General features: G+C 36.8%; 1 protein-coding gene across 2 annotated transcripts in view; it reads right to left on the bottom strand.

Annotated features, from left to right (window-relative positions):
- CLGN (calmegin) overlaps positions 1-27,136 on the bottom strand; it is a 45,130-nt gene that overhangs the window by 7,014 nt on the left and 10,980 nt on the right. For both annotated transcript variants that reach the window (XM_070769087.1, XM_019977775.2), the window contains exons 2-10: positions 26,479-26,619; positions 23,899-23,972; positions 22,111-22,169; positions 18,495-18,636; positions 14,882-14,963; positions 13,130-13,322; positions 9,780-9,969; positions 1,113-1,226; positions 841-991 (exon numbers count right to left, since the gene is read on the bottom strand). In XM_070769087.1, coding sequence (XP_070625188.1) covers positions 841-991; positions 1,113-1,226; positions 9,780-9,969; positions 13,130-13,322; positions 14,882-14,963; positions 18,495-18,636; positions 22,111-22,169; positions 23,899-23,972; positions 26,479-26,610 — 1,137 coding nt within the window. In that variant the 5' untranslated portion in view covers positions 26,611-26,619. The remainder of the gene's footprint in view (positions 1-840; positions 992-1,112; positions 1,227-9,779; positions 9,970-13,129; positions 13,323-14,881; positions 14,964-18,494; positions 18,637-22,110; positions 22,170-23,898; positions 23,973-26,478; positions 26,620-27,136) is intronic.

Raw genomic sequence — 27,136 nt, 5'->3', positions numbered from 1 at the left:
TAATTAGATAAAACTATAGCATTAAATGGACAACATAATAAGGACTTCTACCCCAAAAGCTAAGTATACTCAAAAAAATCTGTTTCATATTAGGAAAAAAAAATTTAATTTTAATAAAACCTGAGAGTAAGGAACACATTATTTAAGCACAGACTTCAATTACTAAAATGTACAGTGTGAGTCCTCTTGATCAGAACTCAATTCTTATACTTAATCCTAAAATAAAATATTCCAAAGTGATCAATTGATTACTAAGGAAAATAGTAAGAAGTGATTTATCTTTAGTTATTAGTTTTATTACCCAAGAAAATTAAAAGATGCTTTACTTAAAAAAAAAAATTATTTATTTACTGTCTGCGTCAGGTCTCTGTGGCTGCACTGACTTTCCCCCTAGATGTGGCAAGTGGGGAGAACTCTCTAGTTGCGGAGTGCAGAGTGGAGACAACACTGTGGTGGCCTCTCCTGTTGCAGAGCACGGGCTCCTGGGCACACAGGCTTTAGCAGTCGTGGTTCCCGGGCTGTAGCGCACAGGCTCGGCAGTTGTGGCATACAGGCTTAGCTGCTCCCCAGCTTGTGAGATCTTCCCTAACCAGGGATCAAACCTGTGTCTCCTGCACTGGCAGGCAGATTCTTTACCACTGAGCCACCAGGGAAGCAAGCCCCACTTTACTTTTTAAACATAAATTGGTTGGAGTCTATTTTCTTTGACTTCAGATAGCTAAGGCACATTATTACAAATCAAATTTCCTCAAGTTAACATTATTAATAACTAGCTGTATAACAGGAATCTGCACAGAATTTTAAAAAGTTTACTGTGGGATGGGAATAAGTGGTTATTACCTGGTAGTTAGGGTTATCTATCATTGGCGGTCTCCATATTCCTTTGTATTTCGGGTTATCTATCATGGGAGGGCTCCATTCACCACACCCAATCCGACATGCTGGGTTAGAAATATGAGGTGCCTCCCATTCTCCATCCATGTCTTCATTCCTTAGGGTATCAGAACAAAGCACATGGAGTAACCTCAAGACTCTCTTGTCAGTCATATCAATGGTAATGAAAGAACATGGAAGAAACAAGAAACTGACATCTGAAGGTGAAGAATGCTTACCAGTCAAAGGGTTTCTCAGCATTAGGATCAGGAATAAATTCCGGTTCATTATCAAGCCAGCCATCAGGTTTAACAGCACTTGAATCTACTATTTGGGGAGGTTCACTTTCATCCCTGTAAATACAGTATTTTATGCTAATTACTAATTATTCAAACAGTTAAAAATTCAAGTTACAGAATTCAGAAGGTACCAATAGGCACTTCCTACCTCTGTGAAAAGAAGAGAAGCAAAAGTAAAGGAGAAAAGGAAAGATATACCTATTTGAATGCAGAATTCCAAAGAATAGCAAGGAGAGATAAGAAAGCCTTCCTCAGTGATAAGTGGAAAGAAATAGAGGTAAACAATAGAATGGGAAAGACTAGAGATCTCTTTAAGAAAATTAGAGATACCAAGGGAACATTTCATGCAAAGATGGGCGCAATAAAGGACAGAAATGGCAGGGAACTAACAGAAGCAGAAGATATTAAGAAGAGATGGCAAGAATACACAGAAGAACTACACAAAAAAGATCTTCATGACCCAGATAATCACCATGGTGTGATCACTCACCTAGAGCCAGACATCCTGAAATGTTAAGTCAAGCGGGCCTTAGGAAGCATCATTATGAACAAAGCTAGTGGAGGTGATGGAATTCCAGTTGAGCTATTTCAAATCCTAAAAGATGATGCCATGAAAGTGCTGCAGTCAATACGCTAGCAAATTTGGAAAACTCAGCAGTGGCCACAGGACTGGAAAAGGTCAGTTTGCATTCCAATCCCTAAGAAAGGCAATGCCAAAGAATGCTCAAACTACCGTACAATTGCACTCATCTCATACGCTAGTAAAGTAATGCTCAAAATTCTCCAAGCCAGGCTTTAACAACATGTGAACTGTGAACTTCTAGATGGTCAAGCTGGTTTTAGAAAAGGCAGAGGAACCAGAGATCAAATTGCCAACATCCGCTGGATCATCAAAAAAGCAAGAAGAGTTTCAGAAAAACATCTATTTCTCTTTATTGACTATGCCAAAGCCTTTGACAGTGTGGATCACAATAAACTGTGGAAAATTCTTATAGAGATGGCAATACCAGACCACCTGACCTGCCTCTTGAGAAATCTGTATGCAGGTCAGGAAGCAACAGTTAGAACTGGACATTAAACAACAGACTGGTTCCAAATAGGAAAAGGAGTACGTCAAGGCTGTATATTGTCACCCTGCTTATTTAACTTCTATGCAGAGTACATCATGAGAAATGCTGGGCTGGAAGAAGCACAAGCTGGAATCAAGATTGCTGGGAGAAATATCAATAACCTCAGATATGCAGATGACACCACCCTTATGGCAGAAAGTGAAGAGGAACTAAAGAGCCACTTGATGAAAGTGAAAGAGGAGAGTGAAAAAGTTGGCTTAAAGCTCAACATTCAGAAAACTAAGACCATGGCACCCAGTCCCATTACTTCATGGCAAATAGATGGAGAAACAGTAGAAACAGTGTCAGACTTTATTTTGGGGGGCTCCAAAATCACTGCAGATGGTGATTGCAGCCATGAAATAAAAAGACATTAACTCCTTGGAAGGAAAGTTATGACCAACCTAGACAGCCTATTAAAAAGCAGAGACATTACTTTGCCAACAAAGGTCGTCTAGTCAAGACTATGGTTTTTCCAGTGGTCATGTATGCATGTGAGGGTTGGACTATAAAGAAAGCTGAGCACCGAAGAACTGATGCTTTTTAACTGTGGTGGCAAGAGTGAACGTCAACATTTTAGGAATCAGTAAACTAAAATGGACTGGAATGAGTGAATTTAACTCAGATGACCATTATATCTACTACTGTGGGCAAGAATCCCTTAGAAGAAATGGAGTAGCCATCACAGTCAACAAGAGAGTCCGAAATGCAGTTACTTGGATGCAATCTCAAAAACGACAGAATGATCTGTGTTCGTTTCTAAGGCAAACCATTCAATATCATGGTAATCCAAGTCTATGCCCCGATCAGTAATGCTGAAGAAGCTGAAGTTAAATGGTTCTATGAAGACCTACAAGACCTTTTAGAACTAACACCCAAAAAAGATGTCTTTATCATTATAGGGGACTGGAATGCAAAAGTACGAAGTCAAGAAACACCTGGAGTAACAGGCAAATTTGGCCTTGGAATACAGAATGAAGCAGTGCATTTGCCAAGAGAATGCACTGATCATAGCAAACACCCTCTTCCAACAACACAAGAGAAGACTCTACACATGGACATCACCAGATGGTCAACACTGAAATCAGATTGATTATATTCTTTGCAGCCAAAGATGGAGAAGCTCTCTACAGTCAGCAAAAACAAGACCAGGAGCTGACTGTGGCTCTGATCATGAACTCCTTATTGCCAAATTCAGATTTAAATTGAAGAAAGTAGGGAAAACCACTAGACCATTCAGGTATGACCTAAATCAAATCCCTTATGATTATACAGTGGAAGTGACAAATAGATTTAAGGGACTAGATCTGATAGACAAAGTGCCTGATTGACGAAGGTTCCTGACATTGTACAGGAGGCAGGGATCAAGACCACCCCCAAGAAAAAGAAATGCAAAAAAGCAAAATGGCTGTCTGAGGAGGCCTTACAAATAACTGTGAAGAGAAGCGAAGCAAAAAGCAAAGGAGTAAAGGAAAGGTATGCCTATTTAAATGCAGAGTTCCAAAGAATAGCAAGGAGAGAGAAGAGTCATGTAAGGTAGTCATGTATGCACGTGAGAGTTGGACTATAAAGAAAGCTGAGCACCGAAGAATTGATGCTTTTGAACTGTGGTGTTGGAGAAGACTCTTGAGAGTCCCTTGGAATGCAAGGAGATCCAACCAGTCCATCCTAAAGATCAGTGCTGGAAGGACTGATGTTGAAGGTGAAACTCCACTACTTTGGCCACCTGATGCAAAGAGCTGACTCAGTTAAAAAGACCCTGATGCTGGGAAAGATTGAAGGTGGGAGAAGAAGGAGACGACAGAGGATGAGATGGCTGGATGGCATCACTGACTCAATGGACATGAGTTTGGGTGAACTCCGGGGGTTGGTGATGGACAGGGAGGCCTGGCGTGCTGCGATTCACGGGGTCACAAAGGGTTAGACACGACTGAGCGACTGAACTGAACTGAACTACAGAATATGTTAGACTTTGTTTTAGTTCACTTAAAAACTCATTCATCTTTTTATATTATTTGTTGAAGTAATAATATTTTGGCTCTATTGAGTTAAATAAAATATATTATTAAAATTAAAAAGAAACCATTCATCAATAAATATATACAGAAAGACTAATACATGTCAAGACTGTTCTAGGAGCTCTGTTTTATATAAATATATATCTGCTTTATTCTTAACAGTTTCATAGTTTTCTACTTTGTGAATAAATAATAATTTATCTATTCTCTAGGATATTTAGTGTTTCCCAAAACTTACTATAACAAATAATGCTACAATTAATATCCTGGAATATATTAGAAATTAGTAAGAAATTAGTTGTCAACTATATGAATTAAAAATTTTTTCCAGTTTCTCATGCATTTTTATGTAGTTTATGGTGGGTTTTTTTGTCACAGAAAAATAATTTATTTTCATGTAGCTGAAATTTATTAATATTTTCCTTTATGATCCTTCAATTTTATGCTGTATTTGGAAAGGTCTTCCCTACTCCAATATTATTTTTTTTAACTCCCCATATTCTGGTAATTTTTATATTTTCATTTAAAAAATAACATTTAGAAAGTAAGCTCCAAAGTATATAAACATAGTCACAGTAAGTACAGAATAGAATTACTAATATAATTTTCATCTTTCAGAAAAGCAGGAATTTTATCTAGAATTTACATTATGCTTTTCCAAACAAAACTTGAATAATAGACTGAAATAATTTATATATGTGAAGACTGAGTAACAAAACTGAAATAATCAACTGTACACATGGCAAGACTTGTACTTTCCTGATATCAATATTATCTGAAGGTCTCTTAGGGCTCAGAGTAACCTGAGTTTAAAATTTAAGGGTCTTTTAGTACTTTATAAAACAAATTCTCACAGATTTCACCCATCATAATGAGACTGGTATATACAGTTTTTCTCTTTAAGGGCAAACCTATGTCCCATCCTTACTCTTTATAGGCAGACAAATACGAAGCAGTTAGAAACTACACACATACGAATATAGTCCTATCTTTTCTGACACCATGAATTCATGGAAGTGATACACTGGTAAGTGACTACTTTTTTTTAAAGGTACTGTTATTCCTATTTTGCACAAGTTACTTCCCTCTTATACTATTTTCCTGAAGGTAAAGACATTTTCATTGCTAACCAGTATCCCTCTTTATTTACAAAAGTTAACAAGGTAACACTTGGTTTTCCAGGAGCAACATTCTGTGCTTTCAATAGGTGGTAACCTCAATGCTTACAAACAACAAGAACTTGAAGAGGAATAGACACTTTCCCAAGTGAGGTACACAGAGCAAAACTGGTCTACAACAATGAATAGATCCTCAGTGACTTGTTTAACAACCGTAAAGCAGTCTAACACATTTTTCAGTGGCATCTCCTCAAAAGAGATGGGGAGGCATACACAAATACTTAGAGAAAGAGTGGCCAAGTGTTACCCATTAGCAGTATAACATTACTTGAGAGTAGGCTGACGTGGGGTAGCTCCTCTTGGCCGTGCTTGTGCACCCTCGCAGCTGCCTGCATCCAGGGTAACGAGCAGCGGCTGCGCTTTGCTGGAGCAGCCGTGAAGAGATACCCCACGTCCAAGGTAAGAGAAACCCAAGTAAGACGGGAGGCGCTGAGAGAGGGCATCAGAGGGCAGAAACCACAATCACAGACAACTAACCAATCTGATCGCATGGACCACAGCCTTGTCTAACTCAATGAAACTAAGCCATGCCGTGTGGGGCCACCCAAGACGGGAGGGGGGGGGGGTCATGGTGGAGAGGTCTGACAGAATGTGGTCCACTGGAGAAAGGAATGGCAAACACTTCAGTATTCTTGCCTTGAGAATCCCATGAACAGTATGAAAAGGCAAAATGATAGGATACTGAAAGAGGAACTCCCCAGGTTAGTAGGTGCCCAATATGCTACTGGAGATCTCCAATACTTTGGCCACCTGATGTGAAGAGCTGACTCATTGGAAAAGACCCTGATGCTGGGAAAGATTGAGGGCAGGAGAAGAAGGGGACGACAGAGGATGAGATGGCTGGATGGCATCACCGACTCGATAGACATGGGTTTGGGTGGACTCCGGGAGTTGGTGATGGACAGGGAGGCCTGGCGTGCTGCGGTTCATGGGGTCGTAAAGAGTCGGACACAACTGAGTGACTGAACTGAGACTGAAATACGTTTAAGACGTGCACTGCAAAACCTAGAGCAACCAGTAAAACAACAGACTACAGAGGAAAAGCCAGAAGGCCAATAGAAAGAAAAAACAGAAGGCTCAAAAAACTAACTCAATTCAAAGATAGTCAGGAAAAAAATTTTATAAAAAGCCACAAACTATATGGGACAAAGAGAAAACAAACAGCAAGACAGCAGGTTTATATCTAAGTGTATCAATAACTGCATTAAATGTAGATGATTTAAAACATTCCAATTAAAAGGCAAGACCCAAATGCAGTTGACTACAAGAAAATTACCTGAAAAATAAAGGCATATACAGGTAATGCTCAAAATCCTTCAAGGTAGGCTATACAATACATGAATCGAAAACTTCCAGATGTACCAACTGGATTTATAAAAAGCAAAGGAACCAGAAATCAAACTGCCAACATCCACTGAATCACAGAAAAAGCAGGAGAGCTCCAGAAAACCTTCTACTTCCACTTCAGTGACTATGCTAAAGCCTTTGACTGTGTGGATCACAACAATCTGTGGAAAATTCTGAAAGAGATGGCAATACCAGACCACTTTACCTGCCTCCTCAGAAACCTCTTTGCAGGTCAAGAAGTAGAACTGGACATGGAACAATGGACTGGTTCAAAATTGGGAAAAGAGTACATCAAAGGCTGTATATTGTCACCCTGTTTATTTAACTGATATGCAGAATACATCATGTGAAATGCCATACTGGAAGAATCACAAGCTGGAATCAAGATTACAGGAGAAATAACAGCAACCTAAGACATGCAGATGATACTTTAATGGCAGAAAGCAAAGAGGAACTAAAGAGCCTCTTGATGAGGATAAAAGAGGAGAGTGAAAAAGCTGGCTTGAAACTCAACATTCAAAAAACTAAGATCAAGGCATCCAGTCCCATCACTTCATGGCAAATAGGTAGGGGAAAAGTGGAAACAGTGGCAAGTTTTCTTTTCTTGGGTTCTGAAATCACCATGGACAGTGACTGTAGCCATGAAATTAAAAGATGCTTGCTCCTTGGAAGAAAAGCCATGACCAACCTAGACAGCATATTAAAAAGCAGAGACATGACTTTGCCTCCATAGTCAAAACTATGGTTTTTCCAGTAGTCATGTATGGATGTGAGAGCTGAACCATAAAGAAAGCTGAGCGCCGAAGAATTGATGCTTTTGAACTGTGGTGTTGGAGAAGATAGTTCAGAGTCCCTTGAATAGCAAGGAGATCAAACCCATCCATTCTAAAGGAAATCAACCCTGAATATCATTGGAAGGACTGATGCTGAAGCTCCAATATTTTGGCCACCTGATGTGAAGAGCCGACTCACTGGAAAAGACCCTGATGTTGAGAAAGACGGAAAGGCAGGAGGAGAAGGGGGTGTCAGAGGATGAGATGGCTGGATGGCATCATCGACTCAATGGACGTGAGTTTGGGCAAACTCCGGGGGATAGTGAAGGACCCGGAAGCCTGGCATGCCACAGTCCATGGGGTCACAAAGAGTCAGATACAACTTAGCAACTGAATAACAACAACATACAGGTTACAGGTAAATAATGGAAAATAATATTCAGTGGAACTATGATTAAAAGAAATGGGAGTGCTGATCTAGTATCAGACCAAGTAGATTCCAAGACAGAGTAATTATGAATTTATAAAGAAGAACAGTTCATAATAATAAAAAGCTCAGTTCCTCAAGAGGTCATGAAACACTGTGAATTGATCTAGTGATCTAGACCTTCAAATTACACAAAACAAAACAAATAGAACTCAAAGGAGATAAAGACAGAGCTACAATCATAGCTGAAGACTTATTTTCTCTTCCCAATAAGAGAACAGGCTGAAAACCATTAGGAATACAAAGGCTTTAGAACAACACTAGCAACCAAGCTGATGTAAGTGACATTTGTAAATGTTTTCTGACAATAACAGAATTATATTGGGAGTTAAAGTGAAAATTATATCTGGAAAATCCATAAATAATTGACAACAAAGTAACACTTTAAAAAATATGTGAATCAAAAAAGAAATCACTAGGGAAATTATAAAACAGTATGAATGAATGTTCTCAGAAATAGTAGATATTTGTGGAACATAGTAAAAGCAGTGCTGAGAGAAAATTTATAGCTGCTTCTATCCGAAATTATTTTCTACCTTAAAAAAGCAGAAAAGGGAAGCAAATTAAGTCCAAAGTAAGAATAGAAAAAATGCCAACAGAAACTAAAACCAAAGCCCGTCCTCCAAACAGCTCAATAAAATTGATAAACCTGTAGCTAAACGTATCAAGAAAAAACCTGATGCAGAAAAGAAAGAGGGGATATCAATATGGACATCAAATGGATGCCAAGAGTAGAACAATCAGACATCCATATTTTTGAAAATTAATCTTGATTTATATCTCACACTACATGTAATAACAAACTTCAAACAGAGTTTTAGTCAAAATTATTTGTCTAGAAAACAAAAAATCTTTGTCACATTTAGGCATAATATCTTAGGAAGATGCAAAAACCATGAATTATCAAATACTGACAAACCGGACTTCATAAAAATTTAAAACTTCTGCTGTCTACTAAAACAATTATGACAAGCCCCAGCGTGAAAGGCGGTGTTTGCATCCTGCTGCTGCTGCACGTGTGCTCACCATGTCTGACTCTGCTGCAACTACACGGACTGGAGCCCACCAGGCTCCTCTGTCCAGGGGATTTCCCAGGCAGAAGACTGGAGTGGGTCGCTATTTCCTTCTCCAGAGCATCGTCCCAATCCAGGGGTCGAATTTCTGTCTCTTGCGTCTTTTGCCTTCGCAAGCAGATTATTTAATGTAATGTAATGTAACTAGTGTCTCCTGGGAAGACAAGCGCATCCCATATAGTTTTATAAGATGCTGAGGATATGGCTATTTAAAGCCAACTCATCATTAACTGCAACGACCACAACTATGTAAAATATGCACACACATACATAAGATCAAACCGGGAATAGAAATTAAAGCGCTGCTGCTTTAGACTCATGGTATTCTTTTCCCCACAGCACTGAAAGAATACAAAATAAAATATGCATGTTGGAAGTATACATTATATATATTTATATATATATATATGAAAAGGGAACAAAATTAATTAAAATGAAAATTAAGATAATTAAAAGGTAGGAAGTGCAAAAATCCATTTCAGAGAAGTATTTCTCTTAAAAGTCAAAAATAAGTATTTCTGATGTTTAAAAGAATATGTTTCATTGGTTGTAAACGTCACTTGTATGTTACATTTTATTACTTTGTGCCAAACAATGCTTTGCTACTGAATTCTTTGCTTACCAGTCTTCTGGTTTGACAGCAGAAGCATCAGGGATTTTTGCTCTTTCATCCCAATCATCAGGTTTTTCATCAGTGGGATCTTCAATTTCTTTGGGAGGATTGATAGGAGGAACCACATCCTCTAGTAGGCTTCCTTTGTTTACAACTATCTGATCAATTAATACTTCAAATGTGTCATCTGGATTCATCACTGAGGACCAATTTAAACATATTACACTTATCATGATAGACGTGTTAAAGATAATCTTCTAAATAAAAAAACTACCCTAAACTTCATGGGTAAAATTTTCTCTCAAGCAGAATAGAGGAATTAACAAAGTATTAAATCAAAATATGCAAAAATCACTAGATATAATGTTTTCTAAAACCAAACATAAAATTTTAATAATAAAAATTTAATAAAATGCTCCATTACTTCTCAAATAAAAAAATACCCAATTGCTGACTCAATTTAGGACTCACATAACCATTCAGCTTTAGTCTTTTATAGTTACAGAATACAACCCAATCTTCACTATTTTACAATAATTTTTTGAAACGACCTCAAACTTTAAAAGTTGCAAGTACATATAAAGAACTTCACTTTTTCTTGAATTACTTGAGAGTAAGTTATTGACCTCATTCGTATCATCCCTGAATGTTTTAATGTACATTTCCTATAAACAAGGACATCCTTCTATATAACCTTAATCTAGACACCAAAACCAGGAGTTTAACATTCACACACTCCTATGATCTAGAAATCTATAAAACTCATTGGCATTTCAAATTCATTGATTCCTACATTGTAGTGTAAAATATCTTAAGGATGATTGAAAACACTCCAGCTCATGCTTTGGTATGTTGTTTCGAGGTAAACTCTAGCTCTTTAAAAGTTACCACATCAGAAGTTTCATAAGGACTCCCGTGATTATAAAAACAAAAGGAAAGCTCTCTCCCCCTTCTATAAACATGGGGTGGGGAGTCACTGAGCACAATTTTTATCTTTGGAAAGAATGGTAGATAAAAAGTAATAGCTTAACATTTGCTTTTAGTAAAGTAAGTTAAGGAGGTGGTGGTGGCAGTGGTGGTTTAGCTGCTAAGTCGTGTCTGATTCACTCTGGAGTAGGAAGGAGCTTCCTTCTCCAAGGGATCTTCCCCACCCAGGGATAGAACCTGGGCCTCCTGCATTGCAGGCTGATTCTTCACCAGCTGAACAACCTGGGAAGCCCAGTAAGGAAGTAGGAGCTGTCAATAAATGTCAGGATGATCCTGACTTAACTAGCCATGTAGACAACCACTTTCTGAAAAAACATTACTGAAGTAATCTCCAGAGGTTTTCAGTCACAACAATGCCAAATTGTTTATTTCAACATCAAATATTGCAATTTATATACAAATTCAAATAACGCAAATGAAGACTCAGTGTTTCCCCCCTTCTCTTTTTTTCTCCACCATTTTCTATTACAGCTGAGACTATAAAACTATATTAGTACACAAAGGAAAAAAGCACAACTAACAATAATAAGATCTTAAATGCAAAAATGTACTAGACTCTTTCTAATTCAAAAAAGGCATTTCTCAAGAAAAAACCCTGAAAGAGTATTTTCTGACTCAATTTTGCAACTCAAGTATTTTAAAATTACAGTAAATCCAAAAAAAGCACATGACAATTACATCACTTTGACATCTTTGTCAAAAATCTTTAGCCAAAAAACTTTCCGTTTAGAAAACGGCTTTAAATATTCTAAATGAATTCACCACAAAAGGCACTGGATTATAAACTCTTTTTAAGGGAGTCTGTAAGGTTCTTAGAACAACTACAGAATAATGTTATGAAAATATAATACAGAAAGGTTTTTTAAAAGGAAAAAATTCCTTTAAAAGTGGATAATCCTAGCACAACAAACTTTTTGTGTATCCTAGTAAGAAAAGCAAATGTTTTAAGAATTTGCTTGAATTTTAATTCCAGCTCTACCAATTACTTTTGTTTCCTAGGGCAAGTTACTTAAATTAAGGCAAAATAAAAACTGCTCACCTCACATGACTGTTCTAAACAAAGAGCCTAGCACAGAGCATGGTGCCTATCAGGTGATTAATAAAAGTTAAGACTTCTCTAAGCTTTTGGTTTTGTTTGCATAATTTGTCTAGTGGCCATCAGAATGCGCCTCCAACTTTTCTTTCTTCCCCCATTTTAATATTATAAGCTGAACATTTTCATAGTTATCTTTTTGTATTGTACTGCATAGAAAGAAAACCACTACTGCAATGTTTGAGCTGCTTGCAATTTACAGTATATTTTCACACACAGGTCATTTTCTTCCTTCTGGATTATTTCCTTTGGAAAAATTCCTGAAAGTCGAATTGTGTCCTGATATATATACTATCATATTGGTTTTGACTAGGTTTATACAAGGTCTAATTAAAATTCATTTTTTTTCTGTTCTAGTTATAATTTCTCATTATTTCTATGTTTTAAGAGTTTACCTTACATTCCCCCAAATGTCCAGTACTATTTTCCAATTTCAGAGAAAGGTCTTTGATATTAACATTAAAAATAAAATTGGTCTCTGCCTTGGCAGACAAAAAGGAATGTTTCTGTAACTGCAGTTTTGAGGAAGAAAGTTGATACATGTTAGTCTTGGATGGAGTTGTCCTGTTAGGTTCTGACATGCTTGGATTTTAAGAAATCATAGTACCTAACCATCTGTACTGGATGAGGAGAAACTCCTGGAAAGAGGAGAAACTATCCTATATAATGTTTCTCCCAGTCAATGTACACTCAAACGTTATATATAATATGTTTCTCCCAGTCAATGTACACTCAAACATTATATATAATATAATGTTTCTCCCAGTCAATGTACACTCAAACTCCTAGCGGCAAAAGTAAAGCTAAGTATGTTAACAGATGGTTGCTGAATGCCTTCCCTTTAACTACCACCCAGGCAGGACCCAACGATGACAACTGCCTATAGAATAAAGTCTAATGTTAAGGATTTCTCCCTCTTTAACCTTATTTTCCGGTTTTCTATTCTGTCAGCATTGCTAATGTCAGGGTACCCAAAATATCCCTTTCCTCTCCTATGTTCCACATGGTATACCTAAACTTAAGATTAGGTCAAATAGAATCACCTTCCCCAGGTTTTCCCGAAGTTTCTTAACTGAAAGCAGTATTGCTTTTGAGCTCTTAACTGTATCTCATATGGCGCTTTCCTTTCTGCCTGTGCTGTAAGTATGTGTGTCTGATTTTCCTAAAAAGATAAATCCTTAACAGAAGAGCCTTGCTTGCTTCTCCCAAAGCACTTGCCGTGAAAATACTGGTAGTCAGCAAATACTTTTAAATTAATGAATGAATTAAAAGGATATACCAAGGGTATAAAGATGAGTCTTCCTGTCTGTGAAGAACCTTTTAAGGTCTACATCTGGAGGTTTGGCATGTTTTTCTTCAAAAACTCCAGTTTTGGGATGTTTATGTCTGAAGATAAAATGAAGTTTATAATCTTCTCCACATTTATCTGGCCCAAACATAATGGTATAGGATGTTTTATCATAGAAATTTTCCTTCAAAGAGAGATGAGTATTAGGATTAGTCCAGAATTGAAATATTTAATGAATTTCTCTATTCTACCCCATTGGGTAGAGTTCACAAAAATGTATTAAATGCTAATTCACCAAAGAGTTAGTTGACACATTGACAATAAAGGATGTGGAAAAATGACAAGTTTTATTTAAAAACAAATTTTTTTTTCTTAAAATGCACACACTACTTCCATTTTGAAGATGGAGGAGAGAAGCTGGAACCACTTTAACAACATAATAGGCTTTAATCACTCTATATAGGTCTGTATTAATATCTTACTAAGAAAATTAAGCATAGAGAAAAACGTACTGTGACTGAAGACTGCAGTGCTTACTTAGGCACTAGTACTATTCAGTAAGACACCAGAAAGCGGTGCCCTTTAAGCACAAAGTGAAGAACGGGGAGGGACTTGCTCCCCGTTTTACCACTAGTCGTTTCTCTTCGGGATTCCCTGGTGGCTCAGATGGTAAAGAGTCTGCCTGCAATGCGGGAGACCTGAGCTCAATCCTTGGGTTGGGAGGATCCCCTGGAGAAGGAAATGGCAACCCACTCCAGTATTCCTGTCTGGAAAATCCCATGGATTCATTTGGCATGGCCTACTGGTTAAGAGCATGGGATCTGGCATCAGATACTGAGGTTCAGATCCCACTGTTGCCTTTAAACCAGCTGTGTGTGGCCCTGAGCAAATCTTCCAACCTCCCCGTAGTTCTATTCCATCACCTCTGATGCGGATAATAATAGTACGTACCTGATAAGGCTTCTCTAAGGATTAACTGAGTTAGCCAGATACAGTGTTTAGAAAACCACTTGGCATCTGACTTTATTATTGCCACCGTACCTTCAGCTGATTGTCACCTCACAACGCCTAAGAGTTGCACCATAAGCTACAAATGGCTTCCCCTTGACCTTATCTAAGTAAACGAATCCTTTAATGTTTCATATCCAGGAGTTCTGACAAATATCCCATTAACACCCCATTCGTTTTATATTTGTTATATGCAGAAATTCTGACACAGCCTCCTGTGGGAGGATTCTATAAGAAATGTCTCCAAACTTCAAATGGTTCTAATATAACCTGCTTCATTATGAACTTAACATTTTTAAGTTAGTCAATTTTTGTAGACTGCTAACTCCTGAGCTGATCTGCCTTTTTAATTTGATTCTTTGGCCATTTTGTTTTACTGCTTTGCTCCATTATCTTACTTCTCCTAACAAAACAAACTTATGATTATTACTTTGTAAAGAAAATAACTGTTAGTTGATCTCTCGGTGACATTTACAAGCACCAGGTTATATTTTATTTTATAGACTTGGCAACCTTTTTCACATTGCTAAAGATTACAGAACTGACGCCATCAAGTAACACGGCTGTGTATGAAACTTGAAGGCACATGGAAAAGCTATATAAATTCATCTTGGATAAAAATTTCCAAAGTTATTTTTGACTTCAGATGAAAATAAAAATTTCAGTTGTGTCAATTACTCCTTAGAAATGCTTATTAACTTTAATAAGGCTTTCTTAAACATTAAAATATCATACCAGATTCAAACCATCAGTGTCTGCTAGGAGTTTAATGTATGCACCTCCACAATCAATACCATCTTGAAAATTTACTTCATATCTAAATGAAGGGAAAAAGAATCATACTGCTGATAAATAAAAATTACTAATTGCTCTTCAAAATCTAATGTATTACTCTCAATTCATTTAAACACAAACATTTACATTACCAGAAAGCTCACACAAAGTACATCCACAACCTGTGAGGAACAAGCAGAAAGGCCTTTTCCATGAACATCCTTAAAATACTGAAAATAGAATGACTATAAACAACTATAGAAAAGCCAATTAATTTGCTGAAATAAATTTTTTCATCAAAACTGTTTAATTAAGAATAAGATACTTTGATTAAAACTTTTAGCAGGAAACTTCAAGTTAAAATAGGTACGTACTCTACATACTCTTTATAAAGTGAAAAATGAAGACTATGGGGATCACAGTTACAGCACAGGTTTCTGGGAAACTGCAAATGACCTTAGCTATTCAGTTCAATAACTAATTTGTCTTTTAGTTCAGCTACACCTAAACCAGGTTTAAAAAGTTGTACATTTAATTAAATAACCCCAGCAAAGAGATTTTGTAAACCTGGACTATTTCAGATCTTAGCAGCCAGGAGGCAGGGGAAATATAGTGTAACAGCTAAGAAAGCAAACTGACACGGCAGTCTTCTCATGGATTTAACAACACTAATTCTCATCACAAGTTCTGGTGTCTTGTTTAGGCAATAGACAGTCTTACTGAACAATATGTAGAAGAGATTTTCAGTAAATTGGTGAATTATGTGTGACAAAAGTCAATGAGGAAATGGACATTAAAGTGAAAAACAGTGAAAACCAAAAATGTTATGACTGCTTTAATGAATTAAAGCAAAAGCAGATGAGAACCAGAGAAGTAACAGGATATAGTGATAATTTTAATAAAAAATTAGTTTAAAATGTTTCTGAAGAGACTTCAGTGACAAAGTAAAACTAGCATACAAAACTTTGACAGTTTGAGCCCAATTAGTAATATGCATTTTATACAGAAAAGAATAGAGAAAATACAGTAAAGTTTTAAGTGATAATCTCTGAGTTGCTGGGTGATTTCCCCTCCCTACTTTGTATTCTGCTTTATTTCTCCAGATTTCTACAACAGTGGTTACAAGCAAGCACTCTGGAGTCAGAAAGACCTGAGATTTGTTCTTGATTTTGGTAGGCCCTGGCTCAAGACACATTACTAAAGCTCTGGTCTCCATTTGCTCATCTATCATGAGGGAACACTGCCCACACCTACACCTCTAAGGACTGTTATGCTGACTAGAAGTCGTCCTGCACAGTGATGGGTCAATAAATGCTCAAAAATGTTAGCTTGTTATGATCAGAAGAAAAGTTTTGTTTTGTTCTTTTTTCACGTCTTAAATCAAGGAGTTTGTTTTCCTCAAGGCCTTATCAATATTTTTATTTTAGCAGTAGCTGATAAACTTTTCCTTCATGAAACACGTCTTTGAAGAGCATGAAGTAAAAGAAATGGTGTATAATGTGAACTAAAGGTAAATATCTGCGACTCTTAGAGCTTTATTATAGGTGATCTGAGGGTTCTGTGAAAAGACCTAGAGATAACAATTGTATAAATTGTCTTTATAACTGTAAGACGTTTTGCTATCTTATTATGCATGGACTTGATCACTATTTCATACACTGCATACTTTCAGATTTTTCACATCATTAACTTGTGCCTAGTGTAAACAGTTCACAATGAATTCGAGGATCAGTGAAATGTAAGTCATAGAGCTGGACCGACTGCTTGCTGCTAATCTTAAATCACACGAAAAGTGAGGACAAATGCCGAGTATATGTTAACCCTCTTCTCTTTAGAGAGCCATTTTCTAAACTGTCCTATGAAATAGTAATTATTGTTTAGGGTGGAAAAAACTTCTGTGGTCAAATATGTTTGGGAAACACAATGTTCAAATTAAGAACAGGTTTTTTATGTAGAACTCTCAAAATCTTTAATGGGCAAATATGCTTCCTTATCTTTAAGGTTCAGATATTCTTAGTTTCTAATGACCATATAATGCATATTAATAAGTACATAATTTGGGAAAAGCAGTTTTAAAGTTATGTCTTAAATAGTTCATATTTATGAGTTATACTATATTTATAGTATTTATAATAGTTATAAATAGTATATAATAGTTTTTATAGTATTTATAATAGTTATAAATAGTATTTATAATAGTTAATACAAAATTTATTTTATCTATACTATTTCATTTTATATTATCCTTCTTTGAATTGTTTTCAAGCATATCAAAGACCACTATTCAATTCTTTTTGATTCTCCTTTTCTTTTTTCAGTTCACAATTGCTTTAATACTTTTTTAGACTTACTATCTTTGCTTCCAATCTTGTAAACTATCTTTCACTTACTTGCCTAGCAGTGATTTATACTTTCTGAAAATACCAAACTTGATTCATTTTACTCTGGAGAAATTAAATTTTGTATTATTTTCCTTTAACCTTTCATTTAAGCCACAAAATATTAAAATAGAAAATTATATTCACCTAAATTCAACAGAATAAGATTACTTTCAAATTTTCAAGAAGAAATAAATACAAAACTCTGAATAATGCCATAATATCAAGCTCAAATATTAAATCCCAGTAAATACTTATGGTAATATTCTTCATTTGTTTAAATGGTTGTATACTCTTTTAACATTTGATATTTTAAATTTCTTGAAATAACAATGCAACTAAATCAAAGCATCAGAGCCAAAAAATTAAACCAATTATACCAAATGCCATATTGTTTTACATTTTTAAAACACAAAATGGCATTTTAGTTATACCACGCAGACAGATATTTAACATGCTAACAAAAAGTTTAAAACAAATTTATAGTTAGTAAGCTTATAGTTAGTAGTACTTCTTATGCTGTAATTAACTTTGGACAGCCCAATCTTCCGATATAAGATAGAAAATAACATTTCTACATTTCCTTTTCATTGTTTTTAATATGAATTTCATTTGTTTTGCAACTGTATTTGTACAGATCTATTTTGGATTTATACCAGTATAGGTGAAACAAGCTTGAGGAATTAATACTTGATTTTACAGTAGTTACACATGCAAGCAATACCACAAAACTAGTGTATGCCATATTTTGAGGGAGGGGAGAGGAAGGCTCTATGAGAACACAGACCTTTAAAAGGGCATTTCCTCTTTAAAACAAATTTGCTGCCTTTGAATCTTATCACTGGTTCAACAGCAATATTTATAGTTCTACTTAAAATATATTGAAGTTAATATATCTCAACAGCAAGTCAATTTGAAGTAAAGAGTTCAAACAAAAATGATGATTTTAATATGCACTATATAGATTATGCTGGTGGAATATTGCATATTATAGCAAATGTTATATTAATATAATTTTGCAACAAGTCTCCGTTTCATTCAAAACCTCAGGGTGTTTGTGCGTATACACACATCGTGTATTTAAATAAATGAAATGGGAAAGGGAAATCTGAATTTTTATACCCATATTCAGAAGCCAAATTATACAGAACTAAAATAAATGTTAGAAAAAGTATTCAAAACATAATAAAACTTACTGAACTACCAGAGGTTTATCAGCAAAGATGAAGGGTTTTGCTAACACAGCAGATATTGCATGATGCTTTGCTCTAGATTTCAACACCAGTCCTCGATCACCAGGTATTCGATTTTCTTTCAATTCTTCTATTTCCCATCTTCCTAAAATACAAAAGCAAGCAAGTTAAACTAAAACCAAAAACACTGACTTAAAAATTATCAGAAATGGTAACCAATAAGATTTTTCCGTGAAGGCTGATTTTGGAAAAATAAAATCACATTTTAAATCAGGAACTAGTACCTGCACTTGTATGTATGTCTGCTCTCTTTTTTCTCCTAAAATTGTGGGAACTATTGGGTTGGCCAAAAACATTCAGGTGTTTCTGCAACCTCTTATGGAAAAACCCGAATGAACTTCTTGACCAACTCACTAATAAACAACAGATATTAGAGCATTTAATTAAAGGACCTCCAAAGCTGGCTTAATTTGGATTTCTCTGAAAGACTGTAATCATTGAAACCACAGAATTTGTTTGTCTCATAGGGTCTCATTGTATTTTTAAAATGAGTTATTTTTAAATTACATAGGAGACAAAATACCTCTTTAACACAAAATGAATTTGCCTCAGTCTATGTATTTTGAAATTCATGGTGTCATCAACTACTTTGCTTACTTTGCAGAAGTTATTGTAGTGATTTAAATTTTATTTTAAAAATTGTATGCCCAAAGAACACAAATTGCAGTTACTCTTTCTGAGCTAAGCCAATCAGTTCTCAGAACTTTTGGCCAAGAAAGTCCTATAAGCTAGATTAGCACTAGGCCGCAGCAGAGCAACGCTGAGTGAGGCCCTCTCTGGCTGGACTTGTCCCCATTTTAGATCAGGAAGCTCCTGCAATTATATCATGGGATGCATACAATACAAAGATGAATGGGTCATCTGTTGCCTCAAAGTTGTGGGCTGGACTTTCCTCCTTTTAAAACAGTAAATAACTAATTTATATTAGTTTGTATAAAACGTTCCCGTTTTGAAAATTAGATGTATTGCCTATTCCAAGAAAATTTAGTGAACACTGGCTATTTTCCAGAATTGTGCCAACATGAAATATGGGCACTTCTGAATTTACCAATGCACTTTATATACATTTTTTTCTTTCTAAAAAACAACAGGACAAGAACCTGAACAGTCTCACTAGTCGGAGAGGGGTGTTTTGGGGTCTATCATTGTGCACACTTTCTTGGGCTTTCAAAAATTCATTTTTTCAACTTTTCAGGTTTGTTTTCCTTTTTGTCCCCCAACTTGGATATACTAAACTTTTCTTAAAAAGGTGAATTCATTTTCTTTTCTCACACTGATGAGCATCTGTATTATCACTACTAACCTTTGGCTTGACCAAATCACAAAGGCCTTCTTTTAAGAAGTAACAACTATATCTTTAGGGATTTTAGGATATTGATAGTAAAGGAATTTTTAAAACTACGTTGTCTTTCTTTTGTAATTACGTGCATACATTTATCAGCCATGAAAACGTACTCTCTAAAAGTACTACTTTAATTTTAGAAAACCTGTGACAAGGTGATTATTCCTCAAGGACAAGAAGTTTTTCCAAACTTCAAATCAGTAGTAACTTTTCATTAACCAATCTTTACTCAAGGCCAGGCAATGTGAACTCTGATTTAAGTAAAATCTAGAAAAGAATTCAAACAATTTTATAAGATAGCCTGAAAATTAGTCACTTAAAGAACTGGTGATTATTTAAACAGCTATATTTTTATTAATAACTTGATCTGACAATTTAAATAAGTCTCCCTCAAATGCAAACCCTGTTCTCCAGCACATAATGTTTCTCACAGATTGCTCCTGAAAATCTAACAATTGGTTTTACTCAAGGGGCACTTGACAGAAGCTGTGATTAATTACTGTTGCTGCTGCTAAGTCGCTTCAGTCGTGTCTGACTCTGTGCGACCCCATAGACGGCAGCCCACCAGGCTCCACCGTCCCTGGGATTCTCCAGGCAAGAACACTGGAGTGGGTTGCCATTTCCTTCTCCAATGCATGAAAGTGAAAAGTGAAAGTGAAGTCACTCAGTCCTGTCTGACTCTTCAAGACCCCATGGACTGCAGCCCACCAGGCTCCTCCATCCATGGGATTTTCCAGGCAAGAGTACTGGAGTGGGGTGCCATCGCCTCCTCCGGTTATTAATGACTATAAATACTAAATATTCCTGCAAAGAAATTGATACTGGTCTCAACTAACCACTATATAAAAGACATTGCTAACATTTATATACAAAATGCCACTTTCAGGACCTGAATCTTTAATAAGAGATTCTGTATTTTTCAAAGGTGCTTTCAAGAAATTGAAAAGTCAACCAACCATACCAAATCTAATATGCTAAAAAATTATTTTGTGGATAATTATGTTTAATAAGACTATGGACCAAACTTAGGTGTTGTTAGTAAGCCCATTTTTCACTTGCTTGCTTGAGTTCTAATTTAAAGCTGAGGGAAAATTCACCCATTTAAGCACTAAGAGTCAGTCTGTCCAGACTTAAAGTCACTTCTAAAATATACCATAACCTAATTTTAGGAAAATTCCATCAGTGGATACTTCTAGAATAAAAACATACAGCATACATCTACCCAATGTTGTTCTAAAAACTGTAAAGTAAGCTAAACATAGATGTTTTAAGTCAAGCATTCTGTTTGATGGCATGTATTTCTGTGGGTATTATTTTAGGTACAGTTCTATCATTCTCTTTTCTAAATGAATTCAGATGACTAAACTCAGTGTTGTTTGTGCTGTGCGTATGGCAGAGTTCCTTCTGGAGTTGAGAAGCAGATGTCCTAGGATGGAGAACACAGCATGGACGACACGCAGGCATGATCTGTATCTCACACTAATAGACACTATGGAGAGGGAGAGGGAAGGAGACAGTTGGCCTCCTACACACGCTGTTATCTGTTCTGTTGTTATTCTCATGTAACTCCTATTGGGATCTGAATGGGAGGTCACATCCTTATGGATCTTAGGTAGTCTGTGAGAGAGGAAATTCGATCCTGCTTTACGATTTAACAACTGAGGAGACTGGTTTTAGACTAACAGGAGGAAGAAATTATTTCATCATACTCCAGGAGAGTCCTGTTAAGGAAGAAAAGATGACCCTTGCTAATAGGACTTTTCTTTCTAAGGGTAAGCCTGAAGATAACCTATCAGAGACACGTTATGGGCCTGGAGACGGTGGCTCCAGGAGCAGCCACATTTCCTGTAGCTCTCATAAACGCCCCCTGTCTTGCACCCGCTAGGAGGATCATGCCATGAGTTACAACTTAACTGAAGTGGGCCTACGCTTGAGATGAAACAGTAGAGAACAGCAGTAGCCTGGGACATCCTGCAAAAGACTAATTGCAGGGAGAGAAAATTCAACTGTTTAAGAGTTAGAAACCTGGATGGTGGCTTAAGTATGGATTACTCGGACTTCCAGAAATACTAGAAAGGAGACAAAAGACTGAACATTTATTGTGAAGCAGGATGGATCCTGAGGCCCCATATATATATATTTAACAGAAATATAATCTCAAAAGCGCATGCACTCTCGGTCATCCTTGTTATGTTGAATATTTAAATAATACTGTACCATCATATATAGAAATCTCCGCATCTATATCATCTTTCTTTGCTTTTGATAATACCCACCTATAAATAAAATCAAAAGAAATATATATCATTTAAAAGAAAACTAACAATTTATAGATACAATGTGTATCAGAAATACAACAAAAGATTATCCAATAGTCCCTTTTCACCCTAGAGGCTAAATAAGGATGTCTATATACTATCTTGCAAAGAAAGTGAAAGTTGCTCAGTCGTGTCCAACTCTTTGTGACCCTGCTGCTGCTGCTGCTAAGTCGCTTCAGTCGTGTCCGACTCTGTGCAATCCCAGAGACGGCAGCCCACCAGGCTCCCCTGTCCCTGGGATTCTCCAGGCAAGAATACTGGAGTGGGTTGCCATTTCCTTCTCCAATGCATGAGAGTGAAAAGTGAAAGTGAAGTTAGTCAGTCATGTCTGACTCTTAGCGACCCCATGGACTGCAGCCTACCAGGCTCCTCCGTCCATGGGATTTTCCAGGCAAGAGTACTGGAGTGGGGGACCCTATGGACCATATAATCCATGGAATTCTCCAGGCCAGAATACTGGAGTGGGTAACCTTTCCCTTCTCCATGGGATCTTCCCAACCCAGGGATTGAATCCAGGTCTCCCACACTGCGGGCAGATTCTCTATCAGCTGAGCTACAAGGGAAGCCCAAGAATACTGGAGTGATTAGCCTATCCCTTCTCCAGTGGTTCTTCCCATCCCAACAATCAATCCGGGGGTCTCCTACATTGCAGGCAGATTCGTTACCAACTGAGCTATCAGGGAAGCCCAACTATCTTGCAAAACTAGAGTTAAATTAAATTTGGAATCTGCAATTTATTTGCTGTATGATCATAGGTGAGCTTCCCTGGTAGCTCAGTGGTAAAGAAACTGCCTGCAATGCAGAAGACGCAGGTTTGATCCCTGGAGAAGGGAATGGCAACCCATTCCAGTATTCCTGCCTAGGAAATTCCACAGATGGCGAAGTCTGGTAGACTACAATCTTTGGGGTCATAAAACAGTCAGACAGAATTTAGTGACTGCTGCTGCTGCTGCTAAGTCGCCTCAGTCGTGTCCGATTCTGTGCGACCCCAGAGAGGGCAGCCCACTAGGCTCCTCTGTCCCTGGGATTCTCCAGGCAAGAATACTGGAGTGGGTTGCCATTTCCTTCTCCAATGCATGAAAGTGAAAAGTGAAAGTGAAGTCACTCAGTTGTGCCCGACTCAGCGACTCCATGGACTGGAGCCTACCAGGCTCCTCCATCCATGGGATTTTCCAGGCAAGAGTACTGGAGTGGGGTGCCACTGCCTTCTCCGAACTTAGTGACTAAACAACAGCAATGATCATAGGTAAGGTATACTAAGCCTCAGGTTCTTCACTGGTAAAAGGCAGATAAAGACAGTTCTTACCTACATGGAATATAATAATCAACAGAGAGTAATCTTTATTTTCTTTATCATTATTTAGGGTGAAACATTAGCTTGAATTTGTCATCTGAAATTAAACTATTTATATTTGTCCTAAGGAATGAATAAATGTTCTAAGTTTTTACTTTATATTCATACTTAATTTATATATATTCTTTGTACAAATAAACAGCAATTCAAATTAAACATTTCTATCAATAATGAAAATGTGTTAAGGTGCTAATTTACCTTAACTAGAACATTAACCTTTTTTTTTTTTTTTTTTACAGTTCTGTGGTAGAGGCAATTTTCAGAGATTAACAACCAATAATTTGAAAAAAGCTAATCAAATCAAGGAAAAAATTCTCCTGAATGAATACTTACCCAGCCAGCCTTCCACTATCAAAAGTTTCTGTAAAATACACTTCTCCTACAGGTTGAGGTGTCTTATATTTAATCTAGAAAACAGATTTTAAAAATCTAAAGTTATTCACCTTCACAAATACTTTAATTAAACAATCTCATTAATTAAGAACCTAGTATGGAATGCACATATAGGTAACAGATAGTAGGTTACATGGTCTCCTCAAAACTTTATATCCTACTGGTAATAACATACAGAACATAAGAGATACATGATGGAAAAAAATACTCTATGCAAACAGAATACACTGACTCCCTCTAACACAGGAGGGGTGGGAGGAAGTACTTACCCAAGGTCTCATAATGCAGTGGACAAGGCCTTGATAGGATTCTAACAGGTGACAGTATTTGGGGATAAAAATTATTAGAAGTAAAAGAAATAGCATGATGATAAACATATAAGATGAAAAATTTAATAAGCACATAGGTTAGTTTAAAATTAATTCCTGGGCTTCCCTGGTAGCTCAGTGGTAAAGAATCTACCTGCCAATGCAGGAGACACAGGTTTGATCCCTGATCTAGGAAGATCCCACACGCCACATGTGAACCACAACTATTAAGCATGTGCTCTAGAGTCTTAGGGAGAAGGCGATAGCACCTCACTCCAGTACTCTTGCCTGGAAAATCCCATGGGCACAGGAGCCTGGCAGACTGCAGTCCATGGGGTTGCTACGAGTTGGACACGACTGAGCGACTTCACTTTCACTTCTAGAGCCTTAGAGCCACAACTGCTGAGCCTACATGCCTCAGTTACTGAAGCCCACATCCCCTAGAGCCGTGCTCCACAACAAAAGCAGCCTCTATAATGAGAAAGCCACACCCTGCAACTAGAGAAGAGCCTGCTTAGCAATGAAGACCCAACTTTCACTGTCCTTACCCTTCCCTAATAGCATACTTTCTATTCAAGGGAGGAAAATCAGTACTTAAACAAAATCCCAGATACTTCTACAGGGTCAAGATTCTGCTACCCAAATTGCCCACCTCCTATGAAGTTTAATGAATTACAACTTTACTGTTCTCTATATTTTTATGCTTTGGCAAAAATGGGCCAATATACTTTATTCATACTTTACCATTCCTACAATTTTCACGCTATAAAATTAGAAGCATCAAAAATTGTTCTCTCCTATTTCTTACCATCTTTTCAAATTATCATCAAATATAGTTAAGAGTCACGGGCTTTCCTGGTAGTTCAGCTGGTAAAGAATCTGCCTTGCAATGCAAGAGACCTTGCTTCAATTCCTGAGTCGGGAAGTTCCCCTGCAGAAGGGGTAGGCTACCCACTCCAGGATTCTTGGGCTTTCATGGTGGCTCAGATGGTACAGAATCCATCTGCAATGTGGGAGACCTGGGTTCTATCCCTAGATTGGGAAGATCCCCTGGAGGAGGGCATGGCAACCCACTCTAGTATTCTTGCCTGGAGAATTCCCGTGGACAGAGGAGCCTGGCTGACTACAGTCCACGGGCTCACACACATACACAAAAAGTCAGACATGACTGAGTGACTAAGCACAGCACACAGTTAAGAGTCACAGGTATCTGGCAATTTCTTTAAAGTATTAACCTACCAAAACCCTCATAGTAGCTGTATCTTAAGTCAGCCATAAGCACTTTGATTATTACTTACTTTCTATGGATCACAGAACCAGATTTTAAAGAAATTTAAATTTTTAAGTTTGAAGCTTGCGGAGCTTCAAACTTAACAGGAGAAAGAATATTCACCTTGAACAGCTAAACAATACATGCATTTGCAAATTAAAAAAAAAATTCTAAAAAGAGATTTATAACAACTTGGCCAATTCATGTTGATGTATGGCTATAACCTTCACAATACTGTAAAGTAATTATTCTCCAATTAGAATAAATACATTAAAAAAAACTATGTATTATTCCTTTCAGCCCTTTAAACAGCAGCCAGCAGACCATAATTCATATTTTCTTACCAAAAATATTTCTGAAAAAATTTTGATTGTCCCAATATTAGATATGAATATTCCTCAATGTGAAAGTTCTTACGGATTGTCAAGAGTACACAATAACCTCTAAAAACTTTTCCAGACTCCTGTCACCATCTCAAAACACACATCTTCATGCTGACACCAAAACAGCGGGAGCCTTACTAAATGCCTATTTCATCATCACTCTCCTTTCTAATTCATCCTCCTAGTCAGCATTTCTTTCCTCAGAGAAATGAAGAAACACCATTTTCTCTACTTTTAGAAGAACTGAAAATTACTACCTTTCATCTGAAAAGGGTTAAAGTAGTTAGTCCTCTTTAGCGAGTAATGAACTCCTAGTTCGATCATAAAAATCTTTCCCATATTTATCTGGTAATAATACCATGCTAGGCGCCATGCACAAACTTCTGTAGCACATGGGCACCCCAAAAAGCACAGCAACAAACAGCTGGGAAAAGGCAATTTTTTTTTCTATTTATTTAGAAACTAAAGGCTATTCCAATTGAAAGGAATCCTAAGAAATTAGTCAGCCCTATGTATCATGTAAAGGAATAATGGATAGCTTGGTTCTCAATAACCTTACCTCTGAGGAGAGTTCATCAGTCTCTTCTGAATTTTCATCAAAGTCTTCCATCTCAACACTATCATCCATAAATTCTGCATTAACTGAGATGAAAAGAAGACCCAAACATAGCCAAAAGCCTTGGAAACGCATATTGATTATCTGTGAAAGTGACAGTAATCAGTAAAAATAAAACAAAGTCGTGAAAAATAAGTGTAAGTATATTTACCAAGAAATAAGGCCTCCTTTAATACCCTTTTCTAGGATGGTTTTTAAAACAAATCATTACCAAACTTACTTGAATTATGCTTTCAACAAGTGCTACTACAAACTTCAAAATCCCATAGGCATCTACAGCTGAAGGCTTGCCTTGAAAAGCAAAGAGCCAATGGCACAAACCTAAAGATACAGAAGTGACCACCAAACTCATGTTTTTTTAAAAAAAGGATTGTGATTCCTAAATGTTCGCTCAAGTTACTTTTTTATTATAATGTCACTTAAGTGTATATAAACATACAATTGGAAATTTTATAACTGTAAAGCCAAAATACATTTATATGTAAACACCCAAAAAAGAAAAGAAAAACAATTTTACCACAACTGAAAGTGACAGCCTTTTACTGAAAACAAATTACAGCTGAAAATTCAAATAAATACAGGACTTACTGCAATCAGGTTG

This window comes from Bos indicus, chromosome 17, assembly GCF_029378745.1.
Source record: "Bos indicus isolate NIAB-ARS_2022 breed Sahiwal x Tharparkar chromosome 17, NIAB-ARS_B.indTharparkar_mat_pri_1.0, whole genome shotgun sequence".
Classification (NCBI taxonomy): domain Eukaryota; kingdom Metazoa; phylum Chordata; class Mammalia; order Artiodactyla; family Bovidae; genus Bos; species Bos indicus.
Note: the sequence above shows the minus strand (reverse complement) of the source record. Positions and strands in the feature narration are given on the sequence as shown.